The sequence below is a fragment of the Rhinichthys klamathensis genome, unplaced genomic scaffold (assembly GCF_029890125.1).
Source record: "Rhinichthys klamathensis goyatoka isolate OS25496 unplaced genomic scaffold, OSU_Roscu_1.1 h1tg000303l_1, whole genome shotgun sequence".
In the NCBI taxonomy this organism is placed as follows: Eukaryota; Metazoa; Chordata; class Actinopteri; order Cypriniformes; family Leuciscidae; genus Rhinichthys; species Rhinichthys klamathensis.
Window position 1 is genome coordinate 4,618,267 of NW_026606822.1, and position 12,010 is coordinate 4,630,276.

The window sequence follows — 12,010 nt, forward strand, 5'->3', positions numbered from 1 at the left end:
ACCGCGTAGGGTGCCACTCATAACTCCTGGGATGCCCTGTATTTCCGTGATGTTGTTCCCGCTGAAATAGCTGTCGCATGTTGCGTTCAAGAACTCGGAGTCGCAGAAGAGCCGCCAGAGTTGGGTGGTGACCGTGACGTTTTCTCTCTCGATGACCTTCGCACACACATCGAAACCTTTCCAAACCAGAGTCCGGTTCCCCAGCACACACACTCTGTGGAAATCAATTACATATTCCAATCTTAAAAAAAAAAAAAAAAAACTTTTCACACAGAAATTGCTTGTAAATTTAACTTAAAATTTAAAAGAAAGGCACGTCACACATCGAGGTAAACGTGAAATTCTGAAGTAGAAATACTGAAATAGCATATTTTTGTAAAACTTACTCCAATAATTTATAAGTTTGAATTTTTTTTTCAGTGCACCAGGGTTATTATTGTTAACTAAAACTATTAAAAACATTTCTTTTAAAAAACTAAAATATAAATATTAGTTGAAAAACTTAAACTAAAAATTAATTTTTTTTGCCTGGGCAATAAACTAACAGTTGAAACACTAAAATTCTTAACTGAAAATTAATAAAAACTAAAACTAAATGAGACCTAAATATTCATTTTTTTTAAACTGATCAAATGACAGTCACATTTAATAAAGATTAATCTGAAATTAACATGAAAACTAAAAACGCTAATTCCAAATATGAATAAAACTATAATACAACTAAAATAACACTGCTGTTTCTGGCATAAGTTTGGCCCTGATATGATTGTAATATTCATGAGGCACATACGGGAAGATGGGTGGCTCGAAGGCGGTCTTGATCACTCCAGCGTAGACGGCGAGGATGGAACAGATGACACAGGCGAGGAAGACGAGCGCCAGCTTGTTCACGTACTTCACTCCTACAAACACCACGAGGGCCATGAAGCTCAGCACGAGTGTGCCGTAAACACGCATGTTGTTCAGCATGGCGGCCTCGGCCTCGGCTCCCTCCAGACCCTCCATCTTAAAAATGGCCCCTTGTGGAACAATGTACACCTGAGATAGGAGGTGCAAAGAGAAATGCATAAATGCTAATCAAAAAGAAGAAGATACTTGGGACTGCCAGTCAATGTTTCCTCACTTTATGGACTTAATCTTACATTTTCTTAATCTTACGTTTATGGATGACCTGCTGTCCTCATTATTTCATTAAACTGCCTCTCTCAGAATAAATTACCCCAAGAAAAGGGTCTTTCTTCATCATTTTCTAAGTGATAAACAGGTGTTTTACTAGGGACTTTAGCCTAAAGCACCAAAAAATGAAATGTCATGTATTTTTCAGCTAATAACTGAGCATTGTTCATGGTCAGAAACAATGCTCAGGTAGGCCGTGTCATTTAAACGATGCCCAATTGGCACTAAGGGGACTAAAGTGTGCCAAGAAAACATCCCCCACACCATTACACCACCACCACCAGCCTGCACAGTGGTAACAAGGCATGATGGATCCATGTTCTCATTCTGTTTACGCCAAATTCTGCCTCTACCAAATGAATGTCTCAACAGAAATCGAGACTCATCAGACCAGGCAACATTTTTCCAGTCTTCAACTGTCCAATTTTGGTGAGCTCTTGCAAATTGTAGCCTCTTTTTCCTATTTGTAGTGGAGATGAGTGGTACCCGGTGGGGTCTTCTGCTGTTGTAGCCCATCCGCCTCAAGGTTGTGCGTGTTGTGGCTTCACAAATGCTTTGCTGCATACCTCGGTTGTAACGAGTGGTTATTTCAGTCAAAGTTGCTCTTCTATCAGCTTGAATCAGTCGGCCCATTCTCCTCTGACCTCTAGCATCAACAAGGCATTTTCGCCCAAAGGGATGCCGCATACTGGATGTTTTTCCCTTTTCACACCATTCTTTGTAAACACCATTCTTGACTGCCAGTCAATGTTTCCTCACTTTATGGACTTAATCTTACATTTTCTTAATCTTACGTTTATGGATGACCTGCTGTCCTCATCATTTCATTAAACTGCCTCTCTCAGAATAAATTACCCCCAAAAAAGGGTCTTTCTTCATCATTTTCTAAGTGATAAACGGGTGTTTTACAAGGGACTTTAGCCTAAAGCACCAAAAAATGAAATGTCATGTATTTTTCAGCTAATAACATCTGAACCATGCCATGCGCCTTATGCCATTATAAATAATTTCATGTATCGTTTTTCTTCTAGCCTTCCTAACGAGAACTGGTTCAGAGCATCTTCATTTCAGTCAACATAACAGTGGACAATGTTTGACATCTATCTTTCAAACAAAATCGATGATGAAGACTTAATAGCTTATTTTATAAGGCTAATGTTTACAACCGAAACTGAACAGTCAAATATAATACAGAAACAAGATTGGGGAAGGTTAAAGGTCAGAAAAGAGTGTACAAATGATAAAAACATCCCTCATCAAAAACGTTAAACAATATAAATCTAAAAAGATTCAAAGAATAGCAAACAGACAAAGAGGGACAAAAGAAAGAGAGATGAGAGTGATTCACAATGACACAGGCGGTAAAACAGACTAGCGTGAGTTCAGTTCTACAAGCGCTAATTGAACTAGTCAAGCATGGAATTAATACTGCAAATGGCCCGCCATTAGTCCTTATTAGAGGCCTGACCTAAATTATATTTAAAGCCGTAAACTTTTGGGTGCATATGCTCTGTTTCATGCCTCTAAGCACAGTTTATTTCATTGTTCATTAAACTATTTCATACTTTTACCCTTATAAGTAGGATAAAAATGAGTAATTATTGAGAATCTTTCGAAATCTCTCAAAAACATGCCCGGGTTATTATTCCCAAAAAAAAAAGAAAGATTTATATTTAATTGCATTTTGCTTACAGAAACAATTCGAGGGGGATGATTGTCATGACATAATATGATAATGCAAAAAAAAAGGCTTTATGGAAAAACATTTGTTCCAGGTTTTTCCAGGTCACCCAGACATAATTTTATAATATTTGCCCATTTTTTTGCCATTAAATAAATGCAGGGACGCAACTGGAAAACTGGAGTTTAAAAGCCTTTGTTTGTTAAAACAATACATTAATGATATTCATTATATTTAGAGTTTTAGAATACATATAAACAACAAAACAGTTAAACAAGAATATATATATTAAGCATAAATATATAAGTAAAATATAATTGTATAAATCGCTCTTTTTTGGGAGGTTGACATGATCTGGACAGATTCCCAATAATTACTCTTATAATATATATATATATATATATACACACATTTTTATGTTTCAGAATTATCTGTGATTCATATTACAAATAATTTTTTTTATCAGAGACTGTGTCCCTTGTGGATTCTCTTTACAGACTGCGTTATCTGCATGTAGGAAGTGACGGCACAGCAAATAAGCTTTGTTAAATTGATGAAATACACACACACACACACACACACAGATCTGATCAGCTAGTCTCTATGGTGACCTGTTCATTTTAATAATATCTGTCGGGTTATAGAATACAGTGTTATTCGGCTCGCTTCAGACAGACATCTATAAGTGTCCTTCTGAACCGTAGTCTGGATAAAACACTCTCTCGAATCAGCACGCCGTGGACCCGCGGATCTCAAGCATGGAGAAGATTTTCCACGGACAATGGGAGTTAAGCCTATGTTCCTCTGGAAGAAAGAATTAACCCAGAAGTGAGATAGACCCGAGCCCCCGACGAGTAATGCGAGAGAACATCCACGAGCAGCCGAGAACACGTGTGTTTAAACACGAGACCAGCGAGGCTCCGAGGACACGCTAGCGCTCATCAGCGGAGCAATTAAACGCAGAGTCTGCATAATTACTTAATTACTCGGGCGAAGAGGAGGGAGGGAAAGCAGGATGAGAAATAGAGAGATAAAACGAAAGAGTGATGAACAACAACAAATGAAATAAACTTTTTTTTAAAATTAAATCTGACTAAGATGTCTTCATCTGGTCTTTCGCTGCCAATGATATCCCACAATCCTGTGCGTGTATTTCATTGGTTGATTTAAAGTATAAAAGGCACTTATGATAAAATTGTGCCTCATGTCATTCCAAATCCATACGACTTTATTTCTCTCATGGAGTTAAAAAGGAGAAGTTTAGCAGAATGTCCAGGCTGCACAAAAGAATATAGTGAATGGTGGATGACGACCAGCTCCCAAAAAGCACCATAAAAGTAGTCCATACAACTTATGCTTTATATTAAAAGTCTTTTGAATGCTTTTTTACATTCAACTTACTTTAGTGTGTAATGTTGCTGTTTGCAACACAGCTATACGCAACTTTCACTTTGACGCTTCAAAAAGTTCATAAAGAGATCGTAAAACTAATCCATGTGAATTGAGCGGTTTAGTCCATTTTCTGTAGAGACTCGATCGCTTTATATGATGAACAGATTTAATTTAGGCTTTTATTCACATTTAAACATTCATCAACTCACACATCAGGAAACTCAAGCATGTTCACTTAATGTGCGGGAACCAATGAGGTTCATCCTTGTGTTACGCATCACGTTTGAGCTTCTGTAAGAACCAATGAGGTTTGTTCTCACGTGTCAAGCAGGTTCGGTTGAGCTTCTGTTTATGTTCGCTGGCCAATGTTTATTTGTGAATTAAAGCCTAAATTCAATCTGTTCATCATATAAAGCGATCGAGTCTCTTCAGAAAATTTGGACAAAACCGCTCAATTCATATGGATTAGTTTTACGATCTCTTTATGAACTTTTTGAAGCATCTAAATGGTAGTTGTGTAGGGACAGAAATCTCTCAGATTTCATAAAAAAAATCTTCATTTGTGATCTGAAGATGAACGAAAGTCTTATGGGTTTGGAATGACATGAGGGTGAGTAAATGATAACATCATTTTTCTCATTCATTTCTAGGTGAACTATCCCTTTAAATAATTCCTGCCTAATTCATACACAGAATAAAGGGGCGGGGCCTGGTTGAGTTAGTTATTAGTGTGTTGAAACTGGCGGTTATAGTAAGGGGCGGGACATTTCCCAAACACGCTTAAAGTGCTTGACCAATCACAACACACTGCTCCAGCCGACCAATCAGAGCACAGTGTGCTTTTCAGAAGGAGGGGCTTCATAGAGACAGGAACTAAACAGAGCGTTACTGACAGACTGGAAGAGAGGAGCTGCAACAGTGGCAAATAATGAACATTAAAGCATGAAAACCTGTTCTAGGAGAGCCCAAAAACAAGACTTTTTACATTTCTTTAACACACAGACTCATAAAACACACAGGTTGTTGATCTCACCAGCAGGATCTCGATGCAGCCCAGGATGTACATGGCTCCAGCGTAGGTGGTGCCCAAGTAGAAGCAGATTCCTACAGCTCCACCAAACTCAGGGCCCAGAGAACGAGAGATCATGTAGTAGGAGCCGCCAGCTGTTAAAAACAGATGCATGATCACAAACAAAAAACCCTCTTAGGAAACGATATTATAGGATATTAACAAAGCATTCTGGTGTTGACAGCTCTGAAAAATAGCTCAATACAACCAACAATTACAACTTCCTGTTTCTTGGGAAATATTAAGCATGCTTATCAAGAGGCTTTTAGCACTATAGGGATAATAGCAGCCTATCGCTGATGAACAACGGATGGGGAACCAAACCTGGCAATTTCACCTCACCTCTGCTCTCCTCCAATCAGGAGATGAGATCAAGGGGGTCATTAGGACAGGCCACGCTCATCGAATTATGAATACATAAATATAGCTTTGAGGATTTTGCTGTCTGGTCATTGCTCGGAGTTGTTGTTGCTACGGTGACCGCTTCCTGTTTCCAAGGCGACCCACATGCACATGTTAAGCTCGAGCAGGCTTCGCTTACCTGGCACTACGCCGTTTGTGGCGATGGCACTCATGGAGATAGCAGTGAGCATCGTCTAGAAATAAAACACACAGAAGGACAGAAAAGCACTGTTGATTAGTTGACATTAAAACAGATTAAAAAGAACAATAACGCCAGGATGCTACATAACAACAACACCAACAAGGATATGATTCTGATACAACAAAATGATGCAATGCTTCCTAATTTCTGAAATTTGGACACGATTCAGTGTGATGCGATCTGATTATTAATAGATTTTGAGATTGTGTAAAAAATGACAAGAAAAGCTTGAGTCGAGATAGTGTCCTCACCTGTAAAAACAAACAAACATTCTGATTCATGAGCAAATGATTCCTATGAACTGGATCATTCAAAAAGACTCACCGAAGTAAATAGTTTGACTCAGTTCGATGAATCCTTCAATGAATGTTAATCAACATCTCTGAACTGTAGTTTATTATTATGGAATAAGACAAAAAGATAGAATGACAGATAGGCCTAGATAAAGCGATAGACGGACGGACGGACGGACGGACAGATAGATAGATAGATAGATAGACAGACAGATAGACAGAGAGACAGACAGATAGATAGATAGATAGATAGATAGATAGATAGATAGATAGATAGATAGATAGATAGATAGACAGAAAGATAGATAGTTAGATGAAAGACAGACTATAGATAGATATATAGATAGACAGACAGACAGACAGACAGATAAACAGACAGACAGACAGACGGACAGACAGATAAACAGACAGACAGACAGACAGACAGACAGATAAACAGACAGACAGACAGACGGACAGACAGATAGATAGATGGACAGACAGATAGATAGATAGATAGACAGACAGACAAACAGACAGACTATAGATAGATATATAGATAGACAGACAGACAGACAGATAGATAGATATATAGATAGACAGACAGACAGATAGATAGATAGACAGGCAGACAGAGACAGACAGACAGATAGATAGATAGACAGATAGCTAGACAGACAGACAGATAGACAGACAGAAAGATAGTTAGATAGATAGATAGACAGACAGACAGACAGACAGAAAGATAGATAGTTAGATGATAGACAGACAAACAGACTATAGATAGATAGACAGACTATAGATAGATAGACAGACAGACAGACAGACAGACAGAAAGATAGATAGATAGATAGATATAGATAGTAAAACAGGAGTCTTCTGTGAAAAGGAGGAAGGTGTTTAGTATTGATGGATAGTTGTGTCAGATCACCCTGATTAAAGCAATTTAGTAGACCCGAAAGTAGCAGAATAAATCTGATCTCGTTTGAAACCTCTTCTGTCTCCCTTTACGCTGCACTGCAATTGTAAAACGTCCTGGAGATTAAAGCCGTCTTTAAATCAGCACCGAACTGTCTCCACAAATGCAAATGTGTCTATTTCGGAAGAAAAGGGTACGAGCTGATGCTGTCAGACTGAGAGGAAAACAGCAGGACCCTGATGCTTCTTTAGAAAGTTACACAGAACATACAGACAGAAACAAATGAGTGTTTGAATCGATAGAGAGAGAGAGAGAGAGAGAGAGAGAGAGAGAGAGAGAGAGAGAGAGAGAGAGAGAGAGAGAGAGAGAGAGATATTACATCAATTGCTAGGTGGAAGAATCGTTTTCAGATGAACCTGCTTTTTTTGTTCATCATTATTTGCCTGAAAATCCCATTGAACCATTTTAAAATCACTATTCGCACATGGTGTCTCGTGGCTGATTGTTTTATTGAAAATATGTGAACATACGGCACTGATCTGAGCTGCTCTCCACATTCATTCACCTTATGCACCAGAGAAAGTGGGCGAGTTATTGTAGAGTTAACAAAAGTTATCATGAGCATTGTAATGTTTATCATAAGCATTGTAAAGCAGATGTCTTAACAAATGTCGACCGGGAATTTTTTTACCAGCAGTTCATTCATACCTATGCAAGATCGCTGTGAAAATACAGACCGGAAGTCAAAAGACAACGAGCGCAGCCGCAGCGCTGAAAAGGGGCGGGGCTACATAAGGTCTATACTCTTACTGTCTACCAATAGAGGGAATGCATTAACGTCACTTCCCCGCCGGAACACGCCCCCCTCAGCGGGACTGAGTGGCAGAAGAGCTGCTGCGTGACTGGAGTTAATAGGGGAAACTGCGGAAACGAGAGTAAAACAAACGATGGTTGGACTCGATATACAGACTGATCTCATGAAATGGCGTATGTATGACACGCCAATTCGTATTTTCATTTTTGGCGTGCTATCAACACGCATAATCGCTTTTCAGCGTGTTTATCAACGCCTTTGACTTAACGTTATATTACTGTATTATGTATATATAAATATATGACCTACCCCAACCCCGTCCCTAAACCTACCCGTCACTGGGGTTAATACCATTTATGAGTCTTCTCCTACCATCCTAGGAAAAGAAATATCGCTCCACAGATGTAGATATAGATTTTGCATCGTTTCGCTCGGACATTTAACGGCGTACACATACACGCGGAATCACTCGGACATTTAATGGCGTAGACATACACGCAAAAGATTTCGGCGTGGACATACACGCGGATACCTCAAAATGCGTATAGATAACACGCCACTTGAATTGAAAGATTGGTAGACAGAAAACATGATGTCATGTTGCGATATAAGTGTTCCTTACAATTTAGGCCTACCAAAAGATCCAGTGATCCATGGATATTGACACGCAGCCATTGTGTTTCCTGACATTTAACTTATATGTGCCTGATTTCGACGCTGGGGAAATACGTGAACGCTTTATATAAATACAATATAGGTAGGTCTAAATCCAGGTGATCACTCATATCAATGTTATATATAGGCTATAATCATATCGTCCAACCCTAAAACTAGTAGCCTATATTTTTTTTGTCATGACAACGCATGTGGTCATGTAAACACGGAAACCTGTTTTCTTTTATCGGAGTAGGGTCATAACCGGCTTAAGCATAAACCGGTCGACACGGGTAGTTTTTTGCCTCTTACTCGGATTTCGTATTATGTGAACGCATTAACCTGCTTTCTGCTTTTTTTTTCTCTTATCTCGTGCAGCAGAAGTAGAAGTGGTTCAGTCAAAACGCTGCATCTGTAACTGCATGAGAGGATAATATACCAGCTGTAAATTTCCCGCTGACATGTTGCAAGCTTTATTTAACATCAACCGACAAAACAAATGAAATACTCAGAGTCAGATATGCAAATGATTGTTTTGTCGTCACACAGCCTAAGGGTCATGGCCTGATTTATTAATAAAGTCATGTAAACACGGTTCTCTTACGAGAGTATCTCTCGTACTGCGTAATAGCTTACGCTAGGGGAAAAACTCTTTTCCGCGAGATATTGAAGCCAAAAATTATCCTTAATTTTTTATTAATGTAAAACGCTTTGCAGCAGCAAGCAGACATAGGCGAAACAGCTCGCGCGCCTATTGGTTGCTCTGCAGCAAATGCAGCAGCCTATCGAGAGAGACTCTGCGTGACGTAATGACCAATGGGGGCAATTCGCGCCCATATCGTCACGTCCCGCCAGAAGGGGCGTGGTCTCACCCTATAAATATGCTCGTTAGGCTGATACAAGCTGATTTTTACCTCTTCAGCGAAGCACACGCATCGCTGGATCCGGAGTGAGAAGCCGCGCCGTCGAAGCAAGCCTTTCAGCGGGACGAGCTCTGGAGTCGCTGGCCTCGCCGCCTTCAACTGCCGTACCTGCTGCGCTTTCCGGCGTTCTATATCCTTTCATACTCTGTGTGTATTTACTCTGTTGAGAGTGTTTGCTCGCTTACTTGACGCGACTCACACTTCTCTCAAAAAAAGAGCTGCGTCTTTTTAAAGATGCCTTCCTGTGGCTCGTGCCGCGCCCCGCTCAGCGATGGAGACCGGCACGTCATCTGTGTTTCCTGCCTGGGTGAGGATCACGCGGCTCTCGCGCTCGCTGACGGCGGATGCCCTCATTGCGAGCTTTTGCCCATGGTGACTCTGAGGACTCGCCTGGCATCATTCTCCGAGCCTTCACCGCAGCCCGCCGTGGTGCCGCGCTGCAAGAAGCGCCGCGCCCAGCGCGCTCCCGAGCTTTCTCCAGCCCGCCAAAGCTCGCCGGTTCGCCCGCCAGCTTCGCCGGCTTCGCTCGAGTCGCTCACTGACGGACAACGGCCGCCGCCTGCCGCCGCGTCCATCCACGAGTTTGACGAACCCACCGAGGCGTGTTCTCTTCTGGCATCCGATAGTGAGGATTGGGCGAGCTCCGTAGATCTCCCCTCCGGTAGCGTTTCCCGCCAGCCCACTGGTAAGAGAGCCGGCATTGAGACTGAGCTGATGCGTCTGCTCTCTCAGGCCGTGGAAAGCATCGGCCTCGATTGGGAGGCGCCCGCGCAACAGGCGAGCTCTGTGGACCTCCGCCTTCTGTCCGCGAGTCGTCAAGGAAACGGGCCAGCATCAAGACCGCGAGCCCTAAAACCGCGGCTAGCTTTCTTTACGTTATAAGAAATCTACCCCGCCCCCCAATGGGCGTGCGTCACCGGCAAATGAGAAAAGAGTGTTTTTTAGTCCCCGCCGAGGCCGGACTAATCTCCATTTCTTAAACATTTCTCAGCTCCTAGTTTGAGCGGCTGAAAATGTCATTATTGCAGCAATGAGCCTGTTGTATGACACGCACACATGCATACAAACGCCGACACACACAAAACTGTGATGACACTCTCTTATCTGCTTGCGCTAGTGTAGTTCTCCCTGTGGCCCAGTGGCAGAACCCTAAGCTTTCACGCGAGAGACCCGTGTTCGATCCCGGCTCTCGCAGCAGATAAAAATTTAGTCTCGCCGCGGCCAGACTTCCACCAAAAACTTTTCGCTCGTTCAGTTCCAGAAAATGCGACTGTTCCAGTGTATTTTGCAGTAAACAAGCTGGTACCACGGCCCGCTTGCCTGCACATAAAGGCCGTTTCCACGGCGACCTAGAAAAATCATGTGATCATTGTATTTCTGGTTTTCCGGCCACAGCCGATGGTGTTATAAGTGTAATAAAATGCTCACAGCCCAGTGTTCATTTCTACACACAAACACAGCCCGCCACGGTACAGGGCTCGCACAAATGAAATCGACACATGTCAATTGTGCATTAAATGTAGTGAATGTGCCCACAACCCAGTGCCCACAAACACTACCACGGTTTCTGTAAAACGAAACCAACACAAGTCTTCCTAGCCTCCTAGGAAATCGACGGTGTTTCAGTCTCGCCGTGGCCAGACTTCCACTGAAATTTTCGCTCGTTCAGTTCCAGAAAATGTGACTGTTCCAGTGTATTTTGCAGTAAGCAAGCCAGTACCATGCCCGCTTGCCTGCACACAAATGCTGTTCCCACGGCGACCCAGATAAATCACATAAATGGTGTATTTTCTGGTATTCCGGCCACAGCCGATGGTGTTATGAGTGTATTGAAAATGCCCACAACCCAGGGCTCATTTCTACACACAAACACAGCCCGCAAAAATGCAGGGCTCGCACAAACAAAATCGCCTCATGTCGATTGTGCACTAAATGTAGTGAATGTGCCTACGTCTCAGTGCCCACAAACACTACACACCACATATCCCACGGGTTCTGTGAAAACAAAACCAACACGCATTCAGTCAGCTCAGGCCGACGGTGTTTTTCAGTGCAGTAAATGTGCCCGCTGTCCTGCGCCCACATTCACTCACAGACATGTTAAGCCCCACGGGGCTCGCGCCGCTCTCTCTCCCTCAGCAAACTGCTATATTGGTTTTGAGCGCGGCCAGGCTGCCCGCCGCGATCGGCGCGCCCCCCGCCTCACACACTGTAAACACAGTGTCTGCGTTACAGCACGCCGGAGCTCTCTTGCCGTCACTATGTCTCGGCCAGAGCCCAGATCTCATTCTACCCCTAGCTATTCACGCGAAAGTGTGGGCACAGCTTCCTGGGGTATCAGAATGGGTGCTGAACACTATAAAAAGAGGCTATTCGCTACAGTTCGCTCGACGTCCCCGCCGTTATACGGCGCGCGTCGAGACGACGGTGGAAAACGAAGTATCTCATCTACTTCGAGCCCAGATAGCGAAACTACTGAGCAAAGGTGCTATAGAACCTTTATCTC

At 42.4% G+C, this 12,010-nt stretch overlaps 1 protein-coding gene and 1 long non-coding RNA gene across 6 annotated transcripts in view; one reads left to right on the forward strand and one right to left on the reverse strand.

Moving 5' to 3' along the window:
- Positions 1 to 12,010, forward strand: part of LOC130104159 (uncharacterized) — a 217,174-nt gene that overhangs the window by 71,451 nt on the left and 133,713 nt on the right. The window lies entirely within an intron of this gene.
- The window catches only part of slc12a5a (solute carrier family 12 member 5a), a 115,295-nt gene that overhangs the window by 17,309 nt on the left and 85,976 nt on the right, over positions 1 to 12,010 (reverse strand). For all 5 annotated transcript variants that reach the window (XM_056270567.1, XM_056270570.1, XM_056270569.1 and 2 more), the window contains 4 exons: positions 5,860 to 5,914; positions 5,283 to 5,413; positions 791 to 1,038; positions 3 to 214 (listed from right to left, as the gene is read on the reverse strand). In XM_056270567.1, the coding sequence (XP_056126542.1) occupies positions 3 to 214; positions 791 to 1,038; positions 5,283 to 5,413; positions 5,860 to 5,914 (646 nt within the window). The remainder of the gene's footprint in view (positions 1 to 2; positions 215 to 790; positions 1,039 to 5,282; positions 5,414 to 5,859; positions 5,915 to 12,010) is intronic.